A 27,166-nucleotide genomic window follows, 5' to 3' on the forward strand; every position below is an offset into this window, starting at 1 on the left:
GTGGCTCTGCTGCTGAGACGCAGCAATAAAACCTCATCTGGAATCACAGCTTGTCCATAGAACCCTCTAATGCTGCAGCCAGTACCACTAGAGCTTAAGTCACACTCTTATTCATTCAGAGACAAGTTATTACCAAAACACACCGCAGTCAACCCATTCTCTTCAGCAGCAGGCAGAAGGAGCTGGGCACTCACCATAGCGGGTTGTCAGGGCCATCTGATATGAGAGTGTCAGGCTGGGGAGGCACGATGGGTGCGAGCAAGGAACAGCCAATGTGAGGGAAAGCACAGCCAGAATACAGCTGTGGATCTCATCCTCACAATCATAACCACCCCATCCTTCCCACACCGTTACACGTCACGGAGATCTCGGCCAAGGAGGAAGGAAAAGTCAGCAGCAAGTACCGGCAGGAGAACTTCAGCACATGGGAAAGCGAAAGTTACACCTTGAGGAAGAAAACTGGATCCTTTGCCCTTATATTGAGGAGGCTGAGAGAAAGACAGCTTCCTCCCACTGTGTCTGGATTCCCATCAACTCTGCTACTGAATTCTGCAAAGGGCCTTATTTGGTAGTGACTGGCAGAGGCAGGGCCAAATCCTCATCCTTTTACTCCAACTGGTAGTACAGTGGGGCCAGAGAAGAAAGTGGCTTTTGGTCTTTGGCCATTTAATTAATACTTAGGTATCTTAGAACTTATTTTTATCTCATCTGTAACAACTGTCGCTATCAGATTTTCCATATTTATGTATTAAACAACCTATGCTTTTAAGTTTTTTTTTCCTCATCTATTTAACATAGTTTTTAAAGGATACTCCAAAGCTTTTAATTTGTTTTTCCACTTTCCCTGTTTTAATGTCCTGCAAATACCTTTGACCATGCCAAGACATCTTAACCAGCACCAGCAACAACAAGAAAGATGAGCACAGCCCTGGGAACACCGTTTTGTTAACTTTCAGCTGAACAGAAGGGGCCAGAATCCTGATTTCTAATAAAATCTCAGCGATAGGCCTACACATTCTCAAAAGAGTGCTCTGCCCTGCTTCAGCCCAGAGCAGGCTGAAGAGCAGCTCGCCCTCCACGTTCTGTTGTGGCATTTCTGTTGTTCAGGGACCAGTGACAGCAGCTGTCCCACAGGTCACAACGTGACCCTGGAGCTTGCAGCACCTGCCTCAGTTCCCAGATCTGGGGATGCCCTGTGTGATTTTGTGCATTTGATACAAGAAGTATGTGACTCCGTTCCCCCCGTGGAAAACTGCGGTGGTATCACCTCTCCTCGCTAGTAAATCACACGGATAAATTTATTAAAACTTGCAAGCCCCCAGTACAATGTGCTCGATGCAAACACTGTGTGGTCGAGAGGGCATTTCCTTTCTCAAAAAAGGCAAACCAGAACATCAAAACAGGTATCAGATGTAAAACTTCTCAACTTGGCAATAAGACAGTGAGGAAACAAAAATATCTGCCCTGAACCCAAAGACAGTAATTACATATTAATCAATTATCTGACTTGGAAGTGGTCACGTTGAAGCAATAACAACTTAGTGGGGAAAAAGCAGGGAACAAATGGTTTCATTGGAGAGTTAATAAAAAATTCCTTCAAATAATGGTTTGTACATTTGAAACCTTGAAAAAAACACATTCCAAGAGGAAGGTGCTTTTCACTTGGGACAGTATTTTGCTGTGAAATTTCCAATGCTGCTGTGCCAGTATTTAGGGCAAACCTTAAGCTTTCCAGGAAGTAGAGAATACAAACCCCTCTCTGTCTCACTTCTGTTTCCTCTGACATATGCAGGTATATCAGCTATTTTAGAAAAAAAATCACACTGGATTTGTAATTAAAGAAGGTAAAGTTATGTAATGTCTTCTATGGTACACTGGATTTTCTAATCAGGTAATCTGGAGATACACATTTCACAGTCTACATTTATAATTCAGTACTCCTCCAAAGTAAAATAACAATGATATTTTGTAGCAACAGGGTTTGGATGGGGGGGAAATACTCTAAATATATGACTTAATTTTATTAAAAAAAAAAAAGAAAACATTTAATACCTATTTTATTTTGCCTGTAATTTTATTTGAGAGAATAATTAGCAGCCTGGCAATGTACGTTTTAGCAATGTGGTTTAAGTAAATCCATGCTCTCAAAACATGCAAAAGTTTAATGTTAGCTCTTTAGTTCCTGGAACCTGATCTATAGTTAGAAGGAATGAGAAAGGCTACAAGTGCGTGTGGTTTTGTGCTTTGTTTTGTTGTGTGGTGGGGTTTTTTTAGTTTGGGTTGGTTTTCTTTTTTTTTTTTTTTAAGAAGGAAGTAACAGCTGTTGCTTTCATACAGAATCCAAAACTCTCCAGCAGCGAGGCAAACTTGCAGTACACCAGTGGAAACACAGTGCTGGGAAGCTTCCCAATTTTGTCAGAGCAGATGAGCCTGAAGAGCAGAGCAAACTGAGTGAAGACTGAGTCAAGGGGCAGAAACACTCGTTCACCTACAACCCCACATTTGTCCTCAGTGCTCAGAGAACAAACCAGGCTGTTCATGCTGCTAATCCAAGAAAATTAATGTCCTCAAAACCTGTACCCGAGATGTCCAGTTTCTGTTCAGTCACAAAAACCTGTCTTTTGCAACAATTCCCTCTCTTTAAGTGAAAAGTTCACAGCTTCTACCTGGATTAAAGCATGAGCCACCACCATGTATGACACATGAAGCTCCTGAAGTGTCCTCTTTCAGATACTCTTAGAAGGCAGTAAACCAAAACCAGATAGACATTTTAATATGTTTTAGTGGAAGATGCCACAGACAGAATATGAATTAAGCCATAAATTCCTGAAAATTCCTTCCTCATCTGTTTTATTTGCTTCTTATCATAATACTTCTTTCAATACTTGTATTTCAAACTAATAAACTTCTCCAATTTCCTCAGTCTAATCTCATCTCAGAAAACCTTTAGACATTTGCCCTCCAGAAATAAAAATAACACTTCTTTACCTACAGAACAGACATTTTATCTAATAGGCAATGCAAGAAGAAACAAAATGAGCTTTCTTCAGCTGCCCACGCTGCCCACCAGGTGTTTGAGGGCTCAGTCTACTCTGGAAAGTTGCACAAAATCGAGGAGAAACGTTTTGCTTCCTCTCAATGTTTTTTTTTTTGCCTTTATGTTGCAGGGTGGCTCTGAGACCTCAAAGCTGCTGATCAGAGAGGGAATCACAACTTCCCATGGCACAAAAGGCATCATCTGTACCTGGTACACAGCACAGAGATCAGAAACGTGCTATTTCAGATACTGAACAGTCTGTCCACCACAGCACAATGCTCAGTACCAGTTAATTTATCCTGCTTTTCATAGTATAAATTAACTTGACATATCTCTGCTACTGGAGCTAGACAGCTTCCAATATCCCAGACAGTTTGGATAGCTGCTCACTCTGTTTGCAACTCTGATGAAATATATACTGCAAACTTGTCTTTAAAAGTTCAAGGCAACGATAAATGGTCATAAAAATGAAAATATTAGAGAGAAATAGTTTGTGAAAGTAAACAGAACTTAGACTGAACTAGTCTAAACAAGAAGTCCCCCTGATGCCACCCAAGGACGCTGCTGAAATCCAGTCTGGTAAACAAACTGAGAGCTCAGCATATCGACATCCCACAGAAGTGATGAATGAAACGGGAAGGTGGCCTGTCCATCCGCCCTCCTGCTCCCCGAGGGTTGGGATGTGACACTGGCAATGAAAGGTCAGGTCCAAAGGAAGCAGCACCTTTCACTGTCAGAGCTCGTACAAGGTGCTGTGCTCCTCCATTTCACACCCTCAGCTCCCGGGACCACTCTGGATGTTCCCGTGCCTTCCTCCGTGCCAAGTGACAATGAGATGACATTACCACTCCAGCTGGTTCCAGCTGAGGCCTCAGCTCTGCTCAGGAGGTGGGAGAAAGATCCTGCTGTTGCCTCTCCTCACACACATCTTCCTTCTCTTAGTTTATTTAATCTCCTTCCTAATTCCCATCCATTCAAAGACACTGCACCTCAGCCCACCGACAGTTCCTGCAGCTGCACCAACAGAGAGGGGCTAAAAGCAGCACACTGAAGGTGGATGTTGGTACAAGTCTGACAGGTCTAAAAATGACAGATCAAACACGTTACACAGCCTCTGCTTCTCTGCCAACTGAGACAAGGGCAGCCACACCACCTGCTATACCTGATCCTATGAGGTTTTCTTCTTTACCCAGAATAATAATCATTAAAAGACTGCTAAACGTGCTTCCCTTATACCTTCCTCTCTGCCTCAAAAATTCTTTCTAGCTAAAAGCAAACAAGCACACTCAGCCTTCCACTCCTCCTTCTGCCCTCTGCCTCACAAGGGACAGATTTTTCAGCTAAAGAGATGTTAGCTGTGATTTGCCTTCAGACCCTGCACACCAAGCTCTCAGTCCCAAAACATCCAAACAATTTCATTTGCCCCACCACTACCACACCAACCTACTTCAGCCAAACACAGATGAGCAACCTGTGGGCTCAGAAGCAAGTTCAATGACATTTTATGGTCTTGCAGGCAAGCAGCTTTATTTTAAAGCATTTCTTAGGAAAACAGATGGCAGGACCAGTGGAAGGAAAACATACCTTCAAAGTGTTTGCAACTGTGACAAACAAGTAAATTCTGAGGAATTCCATGGCCACAGCAGACTTTGCACTCAAGCTGTGATAACAGTAAGCTTCCATGGCTATTTAGCTGCACTTACAGGCATAATCCTAAGCTAACTGCAGCAAAAGATGTGGTCAGAAGAGATTTATATCCTCAGGCCGCAGTAAAAGTCTGCCTGCATCTCTCACTGTCACTGAGAGACCTGTCCAACAGCTTCTACAGCTTACAGTAGTCTGCACTCTGTCATTCATCAAATAAATTCAGAATTAGGTCTGCCTTTACACAGGAAGCAAGCTCCTCAAAGTCTCATCAAAACTATGATTACTCACAAAGTTGTCTTTGCTCCTTGCCCCGAAGGCAAGGAAAATGTATACGTGCAGCAGCACGTAGAAAGGACAACGGCGAAACAAAAAGACATCAACAAGCAACAGAACAAATCAATCCTTGATACCATAATACCTGGACTTACTTGGAAAATCTGTTTAGTCAAAGGTTTTCTGCAGATTAGCACACAGCAGGTTTAATAACTGTAGACAATATCTGTTTATAATCCTTGTTGTCACCATGTTTATGTTTGCATGCACAAGTGGCTGTGTATGCAAACAGCTCTTTCCAGCCATGCTGATGCAGGAAGTGATGTAAAACAGGGAAAATTATTAAGTAGGGACAGGGAGATGTGTTCCGCTATATTCAAACAAAAATACAATCCAGTGCACCTTTCATCTTAGCATCTCTAACATCCTGTTGGAAGCAAGAGTTCTCACTCTACTGAGAAAGTCTTTGTGTCTCATCACAAATACCACCATGTAGACAGACTAGAGCATCCTTCCTCCCTTTCCACAAGACCCCTGCCACAAGGGGTGTTAAGAATCACCAGGTTCATCCGATCTCCAGCAAGACAAATTCTTAATATTCGGCACTCTGCATGCAGGAAAAGATCTCAAAAGTCTTATCTTTTTTCTCAGCAGAAGAACAGACTGGCTCAGGTCACCTGGTGCTACAGTACAGTTGAAATCTGCTTGATACAGAACATCAACCAGTTTAGAGGGCTCCAGGGTTTCCCAGGGTGGCCAAAAGAACAATCTCACAGCCCAGACCTGCAGTGCCTCGCCCCAAGGAGCCAGTGGCAGTGCCAGCAGCACGCTGCAGACAGGGCAGCAGCCCTGCTGTGTCCCCACCTACGGCCACGCTTTGCCAGGGGGGCCGCAGAACCAGGACCCATGTGGCAAAACAACAACGAGCAGTAAAATGATGACAGGCTCTGTGTCTGAAAGCAGGGCAAACCAGCCAGCAGGAAAAAGATCCCTCTGAATAATGCTTCAGATACTGCATCGTGCAGACACATTCACTCTCCTTTGCCACGAATACCAGAGAAGCAACACTGAGCTGCAGCACCAGCGCCGAGCGAGCCTTTGCATCCCCACGGCTGCACCGCGCCTGCCCAGGCTGCAGAGACACGGTGATCACAGGGCACGTGATGGCACAGTAACTAACCTTGTATTTCTAAGCAGAAACACATCGCATAACAGTCCAAGAGTTACACAGGAGCTTAATGGCTACAAAGAAAAATCATGCTGCTATAATAAAAATAGTACAGAAAAGGGAAACTCCCTATGGGTGGTTCCCAGCCTAAGGTTGAAGGAAATCTTCGCATCTTCTCTTACAGTAACAATACAGAGGAACTACAGCTGTGGTTGTAGTTGCAGAATGCTGGTACTGCCCCTAAAAATGGTGTTATCGTTCCAGAAGAAGAAACAGAGGGGTAAAATATGACTGGGCCAAAGGAATCCCGGTGGAAAGGACTGTTACCTTACCCGGAAGGCAAAGCAGGACAGAAAAAGCTGGGAACAAAGACTAACCAGCTCTAAGATCCCTGTTTGACCAGACAGAAAGCTAAGCATCACTACATGGCTACAGAAAGGTAAAAGCACAGTATAAGATGCGGAAAATTGGGCTGCAACCACAAAAAGGATGGGAAGATGTTGAGGGAAGAACGTACTGATTGTAGGGAATAACAGCAAGGGCTGCACCTTCCAGAGCAGAGCTCTGACTATGAGCTAGTGACTAATGCCAAGTCCAACGGGACCACAGGAGTGGGGTGTTGGAAAGTGATAATGGCACAATGTGACGGGAAGCCATGGCTTGGATGTGCAGGGGTTCTCAGGAAGGTGAGGAGGGAGCCCCTGGCAACTGTGACATGGGGAGAAAAGGGGAGATGCAGCCTCGTGGTGTGGGAAGAGACAGGATGTCGTTAAGAGTTCATACCATGGTGCAGCACTAGGGAGCCCAAATCTGACTTCTACGACTCCAAGAAAATATTACAGGAGAAGAGAGTAAGGAAGGAAAGAGGTAAGGCAGCGTCCTGCTGAGCCTGGGCACACTGATCACTGTCGGAATAGAAAAGCTCCCGGGCAGGTCTGAACCTGGGCACTGGGAAGAGGGTGGCCTAAGCTGGGCTACTGGGCAGGGGAACTGGGGAGGCTCAGAGAGGCACTTTGGGGATGGCAACCAGCCAGGTGGTCGGGGGCAATTGCAGGAGCCCCTGAGGGCAGTCTGGGGGGCACTGACAGATGCTGAAGGGCATTTAGGGGGCAGCTGTTAACGAGCACTTGAGAAAGAGTTCGTTATGAGGATCCCTACGAGGCATTTTGGGGTCCGCAAGTCCATGGAAAGTGTGGGGGCTGTTTTCAGGGGGTCTCTTGAGGTGTGGGCTGGGGGTCGCCGGCAGGTCCCTGAGGGGAGGTTGGGGGTGTCACCGAAAACGCAGGGATAAATAAAACCCTTTAACATAACCCTTTACAATTAAAGACCTTCCCAGCAACGGGTGAGGGGGAAATGGCCGAGCCCCTGAGGGGCGGTTTGGGGGAATGTGAGGCGGTCGCTGGCAGGTCCCCGAGGGGCGGTTTGGGGGAGTCAGCGGCAGATCCCTGAGGGGCGGTTTAAGGGGTGTGAGGTGGCCGCAAGCCCTGAGGGGTCGTTGTGGGAGGAGAGGAGCGGGGTGTGGGGGAGATCGGCGGCAGCTCCCTGAGGGACGGGCTCAAGGGGGTTCCGTGGCGGACCGCAGGGGGAGGCTTGGGGGACGTCTCTGGCGACTCCCAGAGCGGCGGCCCGGGATGGCGGCAGCGCGGACCGTGCCGGGAGGGACGGGGAGGCGGCGGCGGCACCGAGCGAGACGCGGAGGCAACACCGGCCGCAGCGTTGCCGGGAGCCCGAGGCCCTGCCCGCGGCCCCCACCCGCCGCACGCACCTTCTGGCGGATCTGCCCGGACGTCGAGACTTTGCGGATGAGCTTCTGCGGGGAGCCGGGCTCCTGCTCCGGCTCGCTGTCCGACGACTCCTCGGGCGCGGCGCTGGCGGCGGCGCCCGTCCCGGGCTGGGGCTGCGCAGCCCCGGCCCCCGCCGCCGCCATGCTGCAGGACCGGCGGCGCGACCCGCGCCCCCCCCGCCCGCCGCGCGCACTGCACCGACCGCCCGCCGCCACAGCGCCCCCTGCCGGCGGCCGAGGGCACGGGGAGCCCGGCCGCCCTCACGGGACGGGCTCGGCCCCCGAGAACAGCCCGGGCACCGCTCGCACCGGGCTCGGCCCCGCGGCCCCTCCGCGGCCCCCCGAGAACCGCCCGAGCACCGCTCGCACCCCCGGCAGGTCCCAGCACCCCCGCGGCTCCCCGGGGCCAGCGCAAAGGCGCTCAGCGCAGCCCGCCCTGCTGCGGCGGAGCCCGGCAGCTCGGACCTCGGTCCCCGTTCCTGTGGCTGCTCCAGCACAGAATCACAGAACTATTCCAGGTTGGATAAGACCTCTGGGATCGCCGAGTATAACCTGTGACCGCTCCCCACCTTGTCACCCAGCCCAGAGCACTGAGTGCCACGTCCAGTCGTTCCCTGGACACCTCCAGGGACGGTGACTCCACCACCTCCCCGGACAGCCCCTTCCAAAGCACTGCCCTTGTTCCCAGGATTTAACAAGTCCTGGGGGTACACCCTCCTCCCCAGGCTCGACCTGCCGAGCCGCCCCCCTGGCCAGAAGGCACTTTGGGGGCGCTGCCCCCTCCGTTCCCCACGGGCCCCGCGTTCCAGCTGGGATCTCACGGAATCGCACGTGGGGAAGGCACATGGCACCAAACCCGTCCCGTGCCGTGTTTGATACAAGCTGTGTTCAAACACGGCGGTTCCAGGGATGCCGCGGCTCCCGGAGCTCATCCCGCTCCTGGAGCTGGCAGGCTCCCTACAAACGGAGTCAAGAAATTGGATTGCTCCCCCAGCTGTGCAAAGGAGTAGCAGGTCCGACTCGGCAGAAGATCAACGTAACACCACAACCAGAAGAAAGGGAAGATAAAAGGAAAACAGTTCCACCTAGAGACCTTTTTCTGCTGACAGAAGTCAGCATCTGCTGGCTGAAGGGCAGGAGAACAGAAGTCCAGCTTGTCCCGCAGGACAGGGAGCTGCAGAAACCAACAGAAAGCCCTCGTTGCTCTCTGAGCAAATGTCCAGCATGAGCTAGACAGTGTCAGAAAGTGCTTTCCCGAGCCCAGGCAAAAGAACAGATTTAATAATCATTTTGACTCCACCCCATTGCACAGCAGAGTGCACTGTGATTTTGTCACACTTAGCTTACAGAAGTCACCACCACAGCTGAATTTGAGATAAAAGTCAGGTAGTGACAGAGGCCCCTCACAAGGCTGACAAATAAGAAGAAAAAAAAAAAAAGAAAAAGACAGAAAATTAATCAGATCTTTGAGTTTGCTAGTCCTGTACTTACAGGTCCAGTAGCCAGGAACACTGAAGGAATCACCTCTGTGGAGGAAGCTGCGCTTTGAAGCAAAACTGGAAGACTGTTCCCCCTCCTTCTCTTAGCATCTCCAAAGGATTTTCTGAACACCAGCTCTCTGAGACCACCATATTCACAACCAGCAATTTGTTCAACCTTACTGTGTCTTCTGTGTGTTCTTTCCAAGCCACCAAGAAATCAGTAATAAAAATATCGGGGAAAAGCCTCCCCAGACATCCAGGTGCAAATGCCTGACCGTCCCCCAAACTCAAAGCTGAAATCACACCAAAATCATACTGACCACAAACACCTGAAATGGCCACAGGTTTCTTTAGCAGCAAAGCACTCAGTGCTCAGAAAGAGCAGAGCAAACCATTGCCTCCTGCAATTTCAGCTACTGTGAGACAGCTGTGATAACAGACACACTGGGGGACAGGTGTATCAGGAACCCTGAACTCCAGGGACAGGGGGATCAGGGAGAGCACTGATGGAACCCTGAGGACAGCCATGGTCTTTGTTCACTGCTTCCAGCAAGAGTAGCTTACAAAAGCAAAACAGGAGAGGGCTTTACTTCTAACCCAAACTCTTTGTGCTGGAGGCCCCACGTAAAGATGTTTGGTTAAAGCCTTTGGACCACCTGTAAAAGTTGGGCTTGTAGCCACGATGATGTCGGTAACAAAAGACAAACCAGCCCCTGCTCAGAAAACACGGCCTGTATATAGAACAATTCTGCAGAAATGCATCTCAAAAAGGTCTCCCTCATTTTCCCCTCTTTTACAAGCACATCGGTAACTAAGATATAAGTGTGATGCTCTTAATGCCATTTTCTGGCGCATAGGGTGGGAAAGATAAGTTTATATTAATAAATTTAGGCCCTGCATGCAGACTTTTCAGGAGAATTTAAACCCGGGACACTGAAAAGCAGATTTAAAGCAAAAATGAGAAAAAGAAAACACCAGTTGTTTTACATGCAAAATGTAATTAGCTGATGCAACTCACTTCAGCTAAAACCTAAGTGAGATTCAGGAAGGGATCAGACATTTACATAAATAATGTGAATATCCAGATCAACAACAGTTTGCAGAATACAGTCTCATTTCTTAGAGCATAAACCAACCTCTGGCAGATGCATTTTGGAAAAGGCTTCTCAGGGAAGGCTGCCTCATAATTTCCTCCTTAATTTTCCTGCACTCTCTTTTGAAGCAGTGTTGCCTGCAGGAAACTCTATTAAATACAGGATCAGCCTGGACTGGCAGTTCTCTCTTTGGGGTTGCATACAGGGAGCTTTGTTAAGGAATTCCTGGACAGTGCACATTATCTCATCTTTAACAATGTGGTTGTACAGCATAATGCTAGAAAGCAAATACTGTGTATCAGCCTTATATCTGCTGAGGGAGACGACTTGCAGGACATTTAATGGTACAGAAAGGGGTTGTTATCCACACGGGGACAGTCCAAGCACTGAAATCATGCACTGGATGAATGTGGTAAAGCATAAACACAAAAGCAACCAAAAGGAAATAAAATCAGTTTTGTATAGTCTGCTGAGAAACTTCAGTGAATCACTCAGGGCTGCGAGCCAGCCTTCCAGGCTGGGACTTGGGTCACTGGCACTGCAAAGTCACAGATTCTAACACCGAGGAAGTCCAGGCAGGCTGCACAAACCCTCATTTAACTCTTGCCAGTTCTGAAAGCAACCAACCTTTTCATTAGGCAGCCCTGAAAGCAGAAGTCATGACATGGCAGCCTTCCCGTCCTCCTCTGGTAGCTCGAGTAAGCACCAGGGGCTGTGTTTGCCACATTCTCCCAGAGGTGAAGCTTGTAATAAGCAGTAGAGATCCATGATGTTGTGTCCACTGATCTCAGGGCTGATCCCTGCATGACCACGTGTGCATTGAAAACATGCAGTTTACTAGAAACTCAGGTCCTAAATTCCTAATTGAAGTCTGACTACGCAGCTCCTCTGGCAGCTTGTTCTTTTAGTCACTCATCAGTTGAGGGCGAATTCTTGTCCTCTTCATCAGGTGTATTTTTTAGCTGCTGACGAGCAAACTCCTCAAATACCAGCTCTGCTTCACTGCAATGGCAGAAACACAGGTGTTTGAAAATGATGTCAGCCATGTTTTGTACCAGCAGACTACAAGCAACAGATAGGAGGGAGAAGAGAGGCCTGGAGCAGCCTGGTAATGTTTCCTCTGACTTCCAGGGGATTTGGATCACATCCCCACAGGCACCATCTTCACTAGTGCTATTCTAGCTAACAGGAAAAGCAGTTGATTGAGCAAGTCAGGACACAAACTGAGGAGGTTTTTATGGGTACTGACTCATGTCCATTCCAGCTACATATTTATCAGCTATCTGAACAGCCTGCAGCCTGAAAGGGGCTTTGTCCAGGAATAAAATGTGCAACCTTTCATCCTTATTCCCTCTGTACTAAAACAGAGGCACATGGTCAAATCTATTAAGTTCCTGAGACTTTGAGCTACAGAACATCAGGTGAGCACGAACATACCCCTCCCTCAACTGTGAGGCAAAACATGTTCTCTTAATCAAATTTCACATGGTCAGCCCTTGCTGGTTAACTGAGAGCAGTCATTTGTCAGGCCACAGTAACTTGCTCACTTTGGATTTTAAGCTGGGGATTTTTGGACAATTTTGAGACGTTTTCAAAAGAGTCAAAGCACAAGTGCAGCCAGAATGTGAAATACTAAAAGAAACTTACCCATCCTTCCCTGCAGTCACCCACATGCAGCAAGGGAGGAAAAAAAAGACACGGCAGGTAGTTAGAACAGCAGATGCTGAAACATTTGCAAAATGTTTAATGCAAAGATGTATAGACTGACAAGTCAAAGCAGTGACAAGCAGTAGGATTTGCAGCAGTATAAGGAGAATTCCAGAAAGTCTCAAAATGTGCATACATGCACCTGATGAAGCAAAACTTGATCTCCCAAATGGAAAAGCACTCCAGCAACATTGTCCAAGCCATCAGAAGGGCTGAGAAACCAAGACAGATTCTCCCATCTATGCTTGCTTGTGGTCACAGCTGGGGGAGACATCTGGGCACACACTTGGACTCCAAGCTGACAGGGCCTATGTGACATGGTGTCAGCTTTAACTGCCCTGTCACTGTGACTGAAGGACTCAGCTGAAGAGAAGACATGCTCTTGTTCAATAAACATGAGGGGACTAAAATCAGAGATCAGAGTAAAGAAAGGCCTCGTGGTCTCTCATTAGATAGGTTATGCCCTTGAGGCAACACTCCTGATTTCATCTTTCCCTAAAAATAGCCCCAAGACCTTTGGCATTTGTGTTTCTTTAATGGAATCTTTGCTAACCACACTAACAAATGCTGCTTGCTAGCAGGATTCCCTGGAAGCTGTTTCAGCACAGTCTAAAATAAGCAGAACAGACTGTATTTGCAGGGATTTTTTTGTTCTCACAGTTACTTTATCTTTAGCAAGTCGCAGTCACTTCAGTGGCTTACTTGTCCTGGGTTTGAGTCAGGGAGCAAAGCCCACCTCGTTCTACAGAAGTCATTGGGGATCTGGGATGCCTCAGCAACTGGAGAACTCATTACCTGGAGAATTCTCATCCACAGCACACACTGAAATCAAGGGTGAGTGGTGACAAGCACTGCTGGAAAAGTCAGCATCAAAAGTGTGCCAAATGGGGCTGCTCTAGCCAAAATGCCTCAGAATGCCTCAAAGGATGGATCATGCAAAGACAGTCCTGATGGTATCTATCCAGACACAGATGGTTTCCTCTACTCCCTGAAGCCAAGATGAAGTCTGGAAAGTCTCAGGGCATGTATGCTTGATTGCAACGGAGTTAAAGTAAAACTTTTAGAACTTCTAAAATTTCCAACACATCCTTCACATTTCATTTTTCCTCCAATTTTTATTTGTTGAAGAGTCTGCTCTCTGAGGTACACTCATTGCTATGGGAACAGTGGTGTCAGTGATGTGGGTGAAGCTGAGCGAGATCCCACCGATGTAATTTGAAACCAATTTTGCAAAATGGATGGAAGGGGAAAATAGGTTTTGTTTCACTTGGGCATATACTTTACTGCGAGACAAATGATTACTGAATCAATACATAGTGTGGCAGCAGAGTAATGCTTATTATATAGCTCAGAAGGCTCAAGTTTACATTCAAAGATGCACTGCTTCACCCTCAGGCTGTGGCACTGCCTCCCACGTGCCACACTGGCACCCTTGCAATAGGCCTGCTCCAGAGTCCTCTTTCTGTCCAGTGCCTTATTTAATACTATAAAATTGAAAAATTCCCAGAAAATGGGTAGACTTTTGCTTTTTTTAATTAACATTCCAGCAATTGTTTTGAGGGTTGGGATGGGAGGGGGATTGATGCGGCTGCAGAAATGCCACCATACTCTCTGCAGGGTTTTCTGTGAGCTTTCATTATGCAGCCACAGAAATGATTCCATGTAGTTAAAGTTGTGGCATACGGTAATTTTCATTATAAGCTTGCTTAACCTCTCTTAACTTTATGGGAGAGGGAAAAAAAAAGGTAGCTTCTGTTATTTTTCAAGGCATTCAAGTGCTTTAAAAATTCGCTATTTTCTGGAAGTCACAACACCAATACAGGGAAAGTATTGCTTTACTATTAGAGGGACAAAGCATTTTTGGGTTTCCTGAAACCAGCCCTTTTGTGCAAGTTTAACCAGGGAGCAGATAAATGACTATTTGTTGAACAACAGCCAAAACAAAGACCAGGGTCTAAGACATAAGCCCACAAAATGTAAAACATCGGGAGATGGGCAGGAAAACCCCAGACCAAAGAACTCACGCTGAGACCACAGCCTTGAGGAAAACCCAGCAGGAGCTTCTGGGCTAACTGCTGACTGGGAAAGGTCTTGGAAGCATGAAGGGACACAGCCCAGTTTGAGTCTATCTTTAAAAGAAATAGATCCCTACACGTTTTCTGTCAGCAGGCAGAAAAGACAGACTTGCCAGTGTGACAGGAGCTGCTTCGCCTAAAAATAACCCCCCAGGGACCACATGGGTCTAAACCCAGTCAAAAACCCAGCACAGATAAAACAGGCAAATCCCAGACTCCCAGGGGTCCGAGAGAAGGAAGCTGTAAATAAACACAGGAAAGGGAAGGTGGGCAAGCCTCTCCTTTTCTGTCTCCTCCGGGCACAGGGAAGAAGGACCAAGCCATCTGCAGTAGCCATGCACCGGGACAGACCTGCTTTTCCCTGAGGAATGAAGGCTCCAGAGCTCTCATGGACACCTAGACAGGGCAGAGCACTCTGCCGGGGAATAAAACACATGGCACTTGGTCACACGCTTGGCCCTAAAAAAATTAAACCATGTGCTTGGGAAGTTTGTGTTTCTGAAGTTCTCTACTCTCAAGTCACCTCTGCATGATTAAAGGCATTATGTTTTACTTCTGCCATAAATCACCTTGGCTGGAGAAAAGGATATTCCCCCACTGCAAGGAATAAATCATAGTATGTGGCAGTTTTTAGTCCCACTTCAGCTTTGACTCTCTAAGTTGGTTCCTTTGACTCTTTTCTCCCAGCTGTGCCTTCAGACAAAGTCCAGTACAGCAGGGAGGTGCAATAGGCAAACTGGTTCCTACTGACTCATCAGTACAAACAAAAGGGAACGGAAAGAGAAGATGAGGAGTGATCTCGAAATTCCCTAGGCATGCACCCCTGCCTACATCCACTGCACAGGCTGCTGAACAAGCCAACAAAGAAAAGTTCCATCTTTTGGGACCTTTGAGAGTCTAAACACTGTTTGTTGAAGCCCCATCTCTGCAATTAAGTCTCGATTTGCTTGATTCCAAATTAGATGGTGTTTTACTAATGAAACACATTGTATTTCTCAGGGCTCACGAGCTAAAGTGGTAGAATAAAAAATTAAAAAGCCTGAACTCACAGTTGGGAAAAGTGATTAGGCACAGTGCATGGAAAACTACCAGCAATAAAGCTGGAAAGGATTTGACTTTACCAGCTTCATCTGGGAGGCTATTTTATTCACTGTAATAAGCTCAGACCCCACATTCCAGCACAATTTTCAAGTCAGCTATGCAGGATTCAGAGGAGTTTTCTGTTGTGTTAAAGTATCTTTTTTTAAGAGAAACCATTTATTTCCCGAGGTAACCATTTGCAGGGCTTTCCCAGGGGATAGCTCCTGAAACTGCCTGCCTTTTCCTTCAGTTTATAAGGAAGCTGCAGTTTCCATGTGTACAGAATGCATGGACCATAGCTGTCTTCTGACAGCAAGCCCCTGCAAGACTTTGATGTAGCAAACAATACATGGGCCGTGCCCCTGGTAAGAGGATGTGCTGGGGGAAGCGATCTGAGAAATATTACAGTTCTCCATTTCCCCTCCAAAGTCTTCTGCCCACATCCTTTTGAGTGTCCTTTATAAAGGAGTACATCAGCCCTCCTTTGAATTGATCTTAGAAGGGAAAACTGCCCAATTTCCATTTTTCCTCATACTACAAATGCTTCTCCCAGAATTATAAAGTAATAAAAAGGGGGTTGTGGCATTGTTAACACCAGAAAAAACTCATGCAAAAATATTCTCACCGTTTTAAAAATGTAAAATTCTTTACAGTTGCCTATACCTTTGGATGAGCCTCGTTAGAAGTTTTCAAGCTTCCCTTGGTGTCCATGAAAGCTCTGGATTTTGCATCCTGAGCTGCCCACAGGCCCTCCCAGCCACTGCTCCTGGGGCCACCAGTGCCATCCCAGCCCCTCACCATGCTCTGTCTGTGCTCAGGGGCTGTGCTGGCACAGCTCACAGCAGGGGCTTTCCCACTGAAAATGAGAGTTTCCTGGAGTGCAATTCTTACAGGAGCAATAAAACCTACCTTTGCCCACTCTAGCACATCCATAATTAGCAAACCCCAATTCCCAGAGCATAGAGTGGATCACCAGCATCTCTGCTCATCGCTTACACTGGATTCCTGCAACAATTTCACAGCAAGGACTCAATGTTTCTAATGCTGCTGGTACAGAACAGAGCATCTATCTCAGGGTAACTCTTCTCACAGGTTCTGCCACCACCTTCCTGTGGTCACATTCTTAGAAACAGCAGCTTTAGGTACATTTGGGTCCAAAGAGAAAAAAGGAAAAGAAAAAGCAACACAGAAGCAGCCATGGGGTTTTTGTTTGAAGCCCCCCAGCTCTGTCCAAACACAGGGGCAGGCCAAGATGGTTCAGCTGTAACAGCCCCAGCACAGAAAGGCTGCTGTGTTTGTGTTCAGGAGCTGCTTCAGAGCTGGACAGGAGCCTCTGATTTCGTGTGACTACCTTGTCTCTGGCGTTCACCACTGGAGAACGGAGCCAGCCAGAGCCTGAGGAAGTGGGAGGAGAACACAGATGCTCCTGACAGCCTGTGGTTTTGGCATCTGATCCCAAGCCTCAGGATGCCTGGAGAAGGCTTACTCCTTACACTGCTCTAGAGTTCCCACACTTCCCTGCACAGATCTGATGCTGAGGAGACATTCCTCTTGGCTAATCACTGAACATAAAGGCCACATCATAAACACCATGGCCAATGCCACATCAGGATAACAGGGTCTCCAAAATCATCAATAGTTTTACCACCTCTTAACTTTGCTTAAAAGTATTTTGCTTTTTACAGTGCTCACGTGTGTTAGGTATTTTCTGATTTTTTTTTTTCTTATCCTGGAATGTGGCTGGGAATTGCTGACAGCTTCATTTGGGACATTTTACTCTGTAGTCATGAGATTTAACTGTGCAGTGCTTCCTCAAGCCCCTGTCCTTTGAGCTGTGATTCCACAGACGAAAGATGAAAAGGTAACATGACTCGTTTCCATTTTCTCCCATCTTAGCATCCCTCCTGCCTGTTATTTTGTGCCTTGAGGTAGATATATAAATATATAGATAGATAGATAGATAGATAGATACATATACACACATACACACACATAGAGCAGCTCCATATTGGAGCCTTGCGGGCTCTAAAGGCTTCCTGAAGCACAAATCCCTCTAAGCCTTACCCTGGTGAGATCTAACTGGAGTCTGTTAAGGAACCAAGGCAAAACTCAAGTGTCACTGACCTGCTGGGCTCCTTTCCTCAGGTTTGGGGTGCATGAGACGGAACGGCAGCTCTGTGCCCACTTCACTTGGGGGAGAAGAGAGACTGCATCAGACCCACAGCTCCATTCATGCCTGGTCCAGACCTCTTCCCAGTTCAGGCCAGCCCGAGCCCCCAGCTCCACCTTCACCCATTCTTTCATATCTTCTAATCATAATTTTCCCCTCAAAGAGGAGTTAAACTCCAATTTCTCCACAAATATCCCAGGCATATCCATGTTCGTGAACTGGGTTTATTATTATGTGCTGAGTGTATTTGCATGGACATAAAATCAAAGATATCTTTGTAATTGCTTCATTTTCACAGCAGAATGCACAAACTTCTTGCTCCTATCAGCTTAAGGGATAGTTATTTTTTTTAGGGAGGTGGGAATGGGAATAGGAAAGAGGGTAAAAAGATGAATTAACAACTAGGACTGCATGGTCTGAAAAGGAAGATGATGTTTACCTGGAGGTGAGGTCTCCCAGCATGCTACAAAAGAAAACAAGGAGAAAAACAAAGAATATTTAATGCCTTTCCATTCTGGTGCTCTACTAAATGCTGTTTTATTGTAGACTATGGAAATCGCTGTCCTCATATACTGTTCTCTGCTTGCCACAAAGCATAAAATCCAAATAAACCTGCTTTTAAAAAAATAATCTTCATTTTTCATGTCATTCCCATGGAGAAAGAGCCTAAGTTTTTGAATTCCTGACCAAGTGTTGGGCATGGCCCCTTTTCCAAGAGCCAAAGGAGCAATTGGAGGTCCACAGAAGGCAACAGGCATTTTATCGGGCTTTAGGCAAATCACTGATTCATTTTTATGCTAGAAAGAAGGACAGATGAATGAAATACAAATGTAAACAGTGGCTAACATCAACTGAGAGTTATTATCCTTGTCCTCTTTAGCACTATATCCTGGAACTAGCTCATGTTGATAACATCAGCTTTTCCCAGAAAGCTGGCTTAGTACAGAACCTGAGCTACATTATTTATGGCTTTCAGGCAGATGTTTTCACCTTCTGGTCTGAAAGAACAATGCCAACATAAAGGTTCACACAAAGTTTCACTTAAGTTCTCACAAAACAGGTTATGGCTTTGAAACAAAATGTTGCAATGCAAACCAGAGGTTCCTGCTTGAGCCATCCAGTCATGTGGTGTCTACAGATGGCAATCCAAACCCCCTGGTTCAGGTCAAGTTCTTTGGACAGGCCAAGACTGATTTCCAGGAAATTTATGCTTTAGGAGGAGCCTCACATCTTACAACATGTGCCCTTTCTCTTGGGGTGGACTGTCCTGCTCCCTCCTCACCCTCACTGATGGACACACACTCCCCTCTCTTACCTCTAGGCAGGTACAGCAGAAAGGGTGTCACACTTACCCTGGAACAGTGAGCTTCACCTTGACCTTGTAGGAAACCAGGATCCCCATCACTGTCTTGTCTATTCCATCCTTAATGCTGCCAGAGAAAACAGCAGTGTGAGGTGGCACAGCAACATGGCACAACACACACCTGGAGCAAGAACTAGGGGAACATCCTGAACGTGGTAGAGCAGACAAGCCTCAGGGACAGGCACCAGCTCTGCAGAGCTGTGACCACATACCCTGAGTGTGACAGGGTCAGTAATGCTGCTCACACAGGACACACAGTTACAAAGTCCTGACAGAAGGGTCTCCTCCATCCTCCCCTCTGCTTTATAACACACCCACTGCCTGGGACCATTTAAAACTCCACTCACATAGTACTAGAAGCCAAGTTGGTGTCCTCATCCTTTAGTTTTCCATCCAGAGCTATTTCCCGCGTCTCCCGGTTATTTGCAAGCAAGGGCAAAAGTGTCAGTGTCTTGGTCAGGCTGCTGTTGGGTTGCACCTTCTCCCTGAAAATAATAAGGGAAATGATACACTCTGATTTGTGTTACATACCCAACCAAGAGAACTGCAAAACAGAAATTACAAAGCTGCCCAAAAGGAGAGGAATTTAACCCAATTTAGTTGCCTGCAATGCATATGTCTGCATCTCATCTAGTCAGTAAAATTCCCTTTATAATCAGCAAAGAAGAACAGGCACTTACAGGAAATGCTTAATTTCACATTAAGGCAGAAGAGTAGGTCAAAACTGCAGAATCGTACATGAGTTTAGTTTGGAAAAGACCTTTAAGATCATGGAGTCCAACTGTTAACCCAGCACTGCCATGGCCACCACCAAACCATGTCCCCAAGTGCCACATCCATTTTTCCTAATATCCCATCTACACCTCCCCTGGCACAACTTGAGGCCATTTCCTCTGTGCTGCAGACCTCCAAATTTGGACAAAATGAATCCTAGCTAAGACCAATACTCAATGGAAAACATGTCCCTAAGTTACAGAGCAAAACACCAGACAAGTGTAAAGTATCTGGGTATGCCCAACCCTCCTCACAAAGTGAAGTTCAGTGCTGCCCTGCCAGGGCAGTGAAAAAACGCAAGTGGTTCTCCATAATGCCAACAGGCTCCAGGTTTTCATGGACTTTCTCAGGCCAAAAAGAACCAAATGAAATGGTGTGGAAAAGACTGGCCTCAAGCTAGAGTATCCATGTCAAGCCAGAGTATCCATGACTGCCACTCAAAGAGCAGCACCTTTCAGAAAAGTGCTGCACCTCTATTTAAAGATTTCCAGCAACGGGGAGCCTTCCACAGCCCCTGCTAAGCTTGTCTAGTAAGCAATTACTCTTCAAACCTCTTCTGCAACCTCCCCATTCCCTGAAACATTGTGCAGGGTCCCTGCTGGCTCTCTGAAAAAGAGACCAGCTGCATCTATAGGGCATGGATGTGGCACACACATGAGGGAAGAGAGGAGAGAGCACTGCAACGACAGGCTGTAATTAGGAGAACCCCCCATTACTCACAAGGAGGGTCATTAAAAGGGTGCAAAGGAGCAGGAAGGGAGAAGCAGAGCATTCACTCACTGTGCTTCCTCAGTAGCCACCACTTTGGTATAGTAGTCACTGGAGTACAGCACCACATTGGCAACCTGCTCCACTGAGGGAGGAAGGAGAAAGCGAACATCAGTCGTGTGTGTGCACCAGAAGCAACACAGCTGCCCCTGGCCTGAGTCTCAGGAATGGGAAACATGACAAGGACAGCAGGAAAAGCCATCCATCTGGAGCCTGAAAGGACCACCAGGTCTGACAGCCTGACCTGGACAGAGACCAACAGCACACCAACGGCCAGGGCCTATCTCCCATGAAAGGCACCCGCCTTGATTTGGAGACAACAGAAACTCAATTACCCATGGTTTCCCTTGGGAGCCTTCTCTTTCCATTATAAAGACCTACCTCTTCCTTCTCTAACCATGTCTGCTTTTATCTCTGGTCCTGGTATCTCTTGTGTGCCTACAGCACGTGCATTTGCATTCAGGAGACACCATCATCACACAGACTGCAGTCAAGAGCCTGTGATAACAAATGGTTTATATTCTCCAATCTAACACAAAACCCCCCAAGGTAATTCTGACTGAAACACTGATGAGGAGAGAATCTGGGGATCAACAAGGTCTTTTAAAGCCTAATAGAGGCATATCAGACTAAAAATACTTGGGAATCGCTAAACAGTGCATCCAAGATGGGCACTGGAATGGCTTTTTCTGCTGTAGAGTTTTGTAGGAACCTCAGCCATTTTGTTCCTTCCCTGCCTTCTGTTCTCTTTCTCATCTCTTGTCTCTCAGACCATCTTCCTCAGCTCTGCAGCCTGTGGCATGAGAACACGTAGTGCCACAAATAAAACACAGGCACAGTGCTGAGCTCAGCCCCTGCCCTCAGCTCCTCAGGAATCACAGCATCGCTGGCAGAGGAGCTGTTCCTCTCATTGCCTCGTTTCTGGAACACCAGGCAGAGCTGTATGGGAGTGAGGCATATTCACAGTTAGCAGGAGCATCACACTGACAGGGAGCCCTTCCCACTGCCCTCCCCGAAAAGGGGTGGATTTTCCCCCACAGCACCTGCCTTGCTTGCCCACTGCAGGTGCCAGAGCCTCTCTCTTTACTAGATGGAACAATCTGGTGCCTCAAATCAAGACTTAGAACTAACCACAAGAGTCAGGAAAAATGCTGCAATGTTTCACTTGATGAACAGCAAAGGAACAGCAACAGACAGGGTGGAGGGACAAATTCTGTACTCCCTAATCACTTTCTTAAACTGTTGCAAGCACTAAATTTTGGTTCTCTTTCAGTCCTATTCTGCTCAAAGAATCCTAAGCAACAGTCAAAACATACCCTGGACTTTGATCTTCTTCACTGTTTTCTCCGTGCTGTTGTTGATGGTGACAGTGACTGGAATGGGCTCGCCATGGTAGTACACCTGGAAGGAATTTGATGCTCAGAAATCCAGCCAGGACACTTCTCCCAAGCCCTAATCCCCTCCAGTTCCCCCAGATTACATCTCACAGAGGCTGAATAAGGGAAGATGACCCTTCCCAATGATTCATGACCCTTCTTTCAATGACTTCTTCAGCCTCAAATGTGTCTGGTAACGGGGTTTCAGCCTCCCCTAACAGCAGCTGCTGACAGGAATTACATTCCTTATAGCTCTTAAGTGGTGGGGCAAGTCAGTCTGAGTTGAGACAGCAACACATGAAGTAGCTGCTTTGGGCAGCAAAATGCACACTGGCCTGCCAATCCTGGGCTGTCCACAGCCCCGGAGCAAGTGTCTCCCTCACCTCTTTGCTGAGGGAAGCTTTCAGCTGGAGGGGCTTGCTGGACATGAAGAACTGCCAGGTGGTCTCTGCACAGGGCTGGGGTCCCGGCTCCTCCGGAGCGTACTGCACCTTGCGGATCAGCAGACGAGCAGAGTTCCTGGGAAGCAGCAGAGGACAACGTGGTGGTACCTTGTGCTTGGCACAGGCAGGAGTTCTGCACTCACACATGTTTACCCCCAAGAAGTCCACTGACAAGTGGGGCACAGCTGAGCAAGCAGCCAAGGGGCATCACTGGAGCACCCACCCCCTTTAAGGGCAAAGCTGAAGACAGACACATACGTTCTGTTACCTCTTATGAATTCTCTCTTCCACATTCTCTGTTGAGAAAGCTTTTACCTCAAAGTCCACCCCACAGGTCTGCCAGAGAGAGAGAGAGGACAGCTGTGAGATGAGGGTCAGAAGCCAGGAGCATCTGCACGTGCTTCAACATCTTTCTGCACACCAGGAATTGGCAGATTCCTGCCAGCTGCAAATTCTTCTGCCCTCCTACCACCGTAAGAGAGATCCCTGCCAACCCAGGTGGCAGAATCTACCTGTTCCATGATGCTTCTGGTAAATGAGGCCTAATTCCCAGCCTCCTGAAAGGCTTTCTGTGAGAGCAGTGCTGTAGAGGTCGCAGCATAAGACTGATCAGTGTGCAGGGCTCTCCAGCCCACCCTGGATTTCTGAACTGAATTTCTGAATTGGCTTTGTAATGCCAATACCTTCTTTCCCAGCATCTAAGGAGTGGGAGTGATCAGGCCCAGCTGATCTTTGCTTTAACAGGTTTATAGTATCATGGGACATCTGCGTGAGTCCCAAGTAACTCTCTACAGAGAAATTTTTGCTAGAATATCATTCCCTGACATAAAACACAGCTTATCCTTGTTGCACTGGATTCTGCACCTTGCCTGTTCTGCTGTTCAGAGAAGCATCCAGTGAAGTATAAAAAGAATATTTTAAATGGTATCAGAAACCTTGCAGAACATCTCATTATTTAATGACTTTTACTCCAGGGCTTTGGTTTGTTTACACACATGCACAAACCAGCCCTTTTCTGCATTTAATTCAGAGCAGGTCCTAACACGTATTATTCATAGCAATATATATTAATCTATTTTAGGCACTCTGTCTCCTTTCCTTTCATGTAGCCTCACAGCTACAACCATTTTATGTGCAACCAACCAACAAATCACGTGGTAATCTTAAGGAAGCTACAGCATTGCACATTTTTGTAGTCTTGCTGCTATTTGTCTGGATTCCCTTTCTTATTTTGAGGACTTCAATTCCAACTCTGTGACATACACTTGTAGCCCTTAAGTCAGGTTCTTGACATTTGTGGCACAGCACAGTAAAATCCAGCATCACCTTCTCCTACTCTCAAGCTGGACAAATATATTCATGTGACTTTTTTCCATCTGACTTTCCCCAGCCATGATAAGCAGAAGTGTCCCATTGGTCTCACCTTATCAACATCACGAGGTGCAGGCTGCAGACAGACTGAGCAAGGCAGGTAATCTGGAAACTGTGGGAGGAAGAAGAGAAAATACCCCAAAGCAATATTACACAGATATTCTAGGTAATTTATCCCTCACAAAAGCAATTCCGCAGACAATGGGTCAATCCCTGTCATGCAGTAACCCTTTGGAATTCTGGCTGGTACACTTGCCTTGTGTGACAAGTCCCTCTCTTCCAAAAATACTTTAACAGTCAAGATAGGGGGGGAAAAAAAGTAAAAAAAGCCTAGGCACAACCTGGATCCTCCCAGGGAATGCTGAGGCAGACATGTCACCGACAGTACTGGAAGCATATTCTGTCAGAATCAGTTTGGCAGGGAGCTGCTATTTGTTGACAGCATCTGCTAAAGAGCTTTTCATCTGCTTATTTGATCCATAAGGGTTTTAAAGCAAAAGGATTTGGTGCTGAGGCAATGGTATAAAGTATTCCAGCCCCTCAGGAATGGGAAGGCATAGGTATGTGGGGCTGTTGCTAGCACAAAGCCATTGCATATTCCCTTGCCATTTCAAAGAAAGCACTTTTCCCAGTGCAGTGATCATTGTGCAGTTAGGATCATCTTGCACTTTACTTCTTAGGATGGCAAGAAGAAAAAAAAAAAAATTTGTACACCTCCTGTCATTCAAAACTGGAATTTGCAGAATGTGAATTCACTATTAATTCCCACTTTCGGTCCATCACTGGGCCTCAACAGCCTGGTAAGAACAGACAAGGAGAAGAGTCAGAGGCTATTCTGAGATACTCACTGTAAAGAAAAAGGGATAAGCATTTTTCCCCAGCTTCTTTAGCAGAGATTCCTGCAAGTGAGTAAGGGGCTCTGGCTTGTCAGCAGGAGGGAACACTTGGAGCCTGGAGAAGAACAGGTCCCGTCGGAAGGTGAGGCCCATCACATCGATGTCCTCCTGGCCGTACCGGAAAGCACAGGTGAGGGACACGTACACTGGGGGCAAGCACAGCACAAGTCAGGCCTGCAGCAGGGTAACAGTGCAGCCAGGGTGGGACCTGGAATGCTCCTGCACTAGAGACGTGGAAACTCATCTCAACACTTGCATAACCCAGTGAGTATTCACACCACACGTAACAACTTACGTTATGTTGAGCAGGAAACCCATTTGTAGCCTCACAACAACAGAAAGGTTCTATCTCAGCACCTCACTTCACAAGATAACAATTTCTGAAACACACATTGCATAAAACCTCAAACCTTTTTTCCCCTTGATAAGAGCAGGATCCACCAATACAACACCATCTGAAAGGAAGTTAAAAACCAACGATTAACAGAGGCTAATCAGGGCTGAGAGAGCAGGAAGGGCAGCACGTTTCCCTGTGGACTTACCCACAGGTTCCACGTTCCCAATGTTGTCAATGAAGTCCCGCTTTCCCAGGTAGATTGTCAGCTGTGGGGAGGAGATGACCATGGTTGAACTACAGAATGTTTGTGACTGTGTGTTGAGGGAAGGGGGACACACACGCATCAGAGAGCTGTAAATCTTGCAGAGATGAGAACAATTCCATTTTAAATGGAGTAATTATTTTTTTCCAGCAAACATGCAATCCCCATAGGATTATCCACCTGGACTCACCAGGATTATCCACATGCTTCCAGACATCAGAACTGAAGACCTGATCTAGACCAACTCCCAAAAGTACAACACAAATACTTGTGCACGGGACCAAGAACTGTAGATTCAAAGATTTTTGGTGCCATCAGGTTGGAAAGATGTTTTAAACATCTACCAGCAGGAGTACAGCCCAGGAGGGGGGTGAGGTGAGCTGCCTTCCTCTTGTATTATTATAACATTAGAAGTTTGCCCTAAGAATTGTTTACATCATCTCCTCAAACTTAGTGCTAATTACGGTTCATGGTTCTTCTTCAGGAAAAAATGAAGGCGACAGGAAAGAGTTTTCTATTTAATCTCCAGTCTCACTACAGGTGAAACTCATACCTAAATAAACCCCTTCTTACGGTACTCACAGCTTTGTCACGGGTGCTTTTTTTGAAGATAACTTGTTTTTGTGGAGAACCAGCATTCTTCCCATCCATTCTTGGCTTTTGAGCCTCAGGGCAGCTGACAGTTAAAGATGGGGATGTGACTGTGGGTGAATGAAGGTTTTCTGCCCCAAAATGTCCTGGGAAAGATGCCTGGGGAAAACAGGTGGATGAGACAAAAGCAGAATCATACTTGGTGGGTAAAGCACTGTACTCCTACGTATAGTTTCCCATTTCAGAGCTCCACACATACCCAAATGTGGGCTAAGGCTCAGTCTAGGAGCTACAAAGGTGGTTTGTGTTGATAAGGAGTCAGACTGAACCCAAAATGAGAACACATCTGCCCTACTGCATTTTTCTCAACCCAATGCACATGCAGGGTATCACTGAACTCAAACCAGAATGGACTTCAAGAATAGAACAGTCCAGCTACCTGCCCAGACAGGTAACAGTTATAATCAGGGGTAGGGAACAGCTTGCACCCAAAGGACAACAACAGACGGAATAAAATTCTTCAGGAGGAGAAAAAAAGGCAGGGGGGAAGGGAAGGGGTAAAAGAAAAAAAAGAGAAGGGGAGGACAAAACAGAAGAGAAAGGGGAGACCACAAGGGCACAAGAGATATCCAGAGTGAGAAGTCCAGAAAACCTAAGTGGTACAAAGCAGAGAGATTAGTTTTTCATTTTGTTATGTCATAAAATAGCATCCAGTTAATGATCAGACAGCAAATTCAAAAGAAGGTGGAGCTCTTCCCCAGTTAACAGAAGATTCAAGAAGGCTCTGGAAACCACCAATATGAGTTGGATTACAGGACTAGACACATTCCCAGGGAACAGGCTTTTGGCAGCCGTTGGACAGGGTGATTCAGGTGCAACCTTACCCCTGTAGGATGCTGAAGCTGAGGAGCAGCACCAGGAAAGGACGATGCTGCACTGCCCTGTCCTTACCCTTCTCCCCATCACACCGGAGTGAGGGGATAGACACTGTCAGACACACCCCCGGCCTGCTGGTGCAGGGTTGTCCTCACCATTTCCTCCCTTTCTATTTCCCTGCTTGCTTTCCCATTTTAAAACTGCTTCAAGAATGAAACAGTTTCTAGGGCCTATTTGCAGACAACAAACCATAAAAAAAAGGAAATAGTTTGCTTCTTGGAAAGCTGAAAAAAAAATGTACGGCAGAGGTTATAAACAGACTGTACACATTTAAGAATTTCTATTTTATGAAGTAGGTTTTCCATATCCAGACCAGTATATGTTGCTGACTAGATGTGCTACTCGTGCTGTACTCAAATAAACAAACAAGCAAATAACATTAAATACCTTGCTGTCTTCCCAATGACACAGGAGCTTCCACAGACAACGATGGGGACTCCTAAACTCCTAAGGAAAGATGACTTTCCCAGGCAGTCGTGTCCTGTTCTTCTTTGCCTCTACCAGAGGGAATCACTGACCTCTTCACAAACAAGG

The 27,166-nt window shown here is 46.7% G+C and overlaps 2 protein-coding genes across 9 annotated transcripts in view; both read right to left on the reverse strand.

The window, feature by feature from the left end:
- Window positions 1-8,071, reverse strand: part of DGKD (diacylglycerol kinase delta) — a 60,616-nt gene extending 52,545 nt beyond the window's left edge. For 6 of the 7 annotated variants that reach the window (XR_005567200.1, XR_005567199.1, XM_039391179.1 and 3 more), the window contains exon 1: window positions 7,891-8,071. Coding sequence is in view for 5 of the 7 variants with exons in the window: in XM_039391179.1 (XP_039247113.1) it covers window positions 7,891-8,052 (162 nt within the window). In the remaining 2 variants the exon portion in view is untranslated. The remainder of the gene's footprint in view (window positions 1-7,890) is intronic. The other variant, XM_039391182.1, reaches the window with a different exon arrangement.
- A 2,172-nt stretch (window positions 8,072-10,243) lies between these two features.
- On the reverse strand, window positions 10,244-26,095 carry SAG (S-antigen visual arrestin). 2 transcript variants are annotated; one of them, XM_027724801.2, is made up of 15 exons: window positions 25,688-26,095; window positions 25,049-25,109; window positions 24,917-24,961; window positions 24,459-24,652; window positions 23,663-23,722; window positions 22,508-22,575; window positions 22,180-22,315; window positions 21,737-21,821; window positions 20,433-20,505; window positions 19,226-19,363; window positions 18,868-18,945; window positions 17,955-17,978; window positions 17,470-17,534; window positions 12,131-12,140; window positions 10,244-11,485 (listed from the first exon to the last, which is right to left on the reverse strand). In XM_027724801.2, the coding sequence occupies exons 1-15, from the start codon at window positions 25,754-25,756 to the stop codon at window positions 11,392-11,394; spliced, it is 1,200 nt and encodes a 399-aa protein (XP_027580602.1). In that variant the 5' UTR covers window positions 25,757-26,095; the 3' UTR covers window positions 10,244-11,391. The 2 variants fall into 2 exon arrangements, with proteins under 2 accessions (XP_027580602.1, XP_039247049.1); XM_039391115.1 differs by having other exon boundaries at window positions 25,049-25,776.
- Between the last annotated feature and the right edge of the window lie 1,071 nt (window positions 26,096-27,166).

The sequence above is a fragment of the Pipra filicauda genome, unplaced genomic scaffold, assembly GCF_003945595.2.
Source record: "Pipra filicauda isolate LSUMZ 115617 unplaced genomic scaffold, ASM394559v2 scaffold90_size2875636_pilon, whole genome shotgun sequence".
Lineage (NCBI taxonomy): Eukaryota > Metazoa > Chordata > Aves > Passeriformes > Pipridae > Pipra > Pipra filicauda.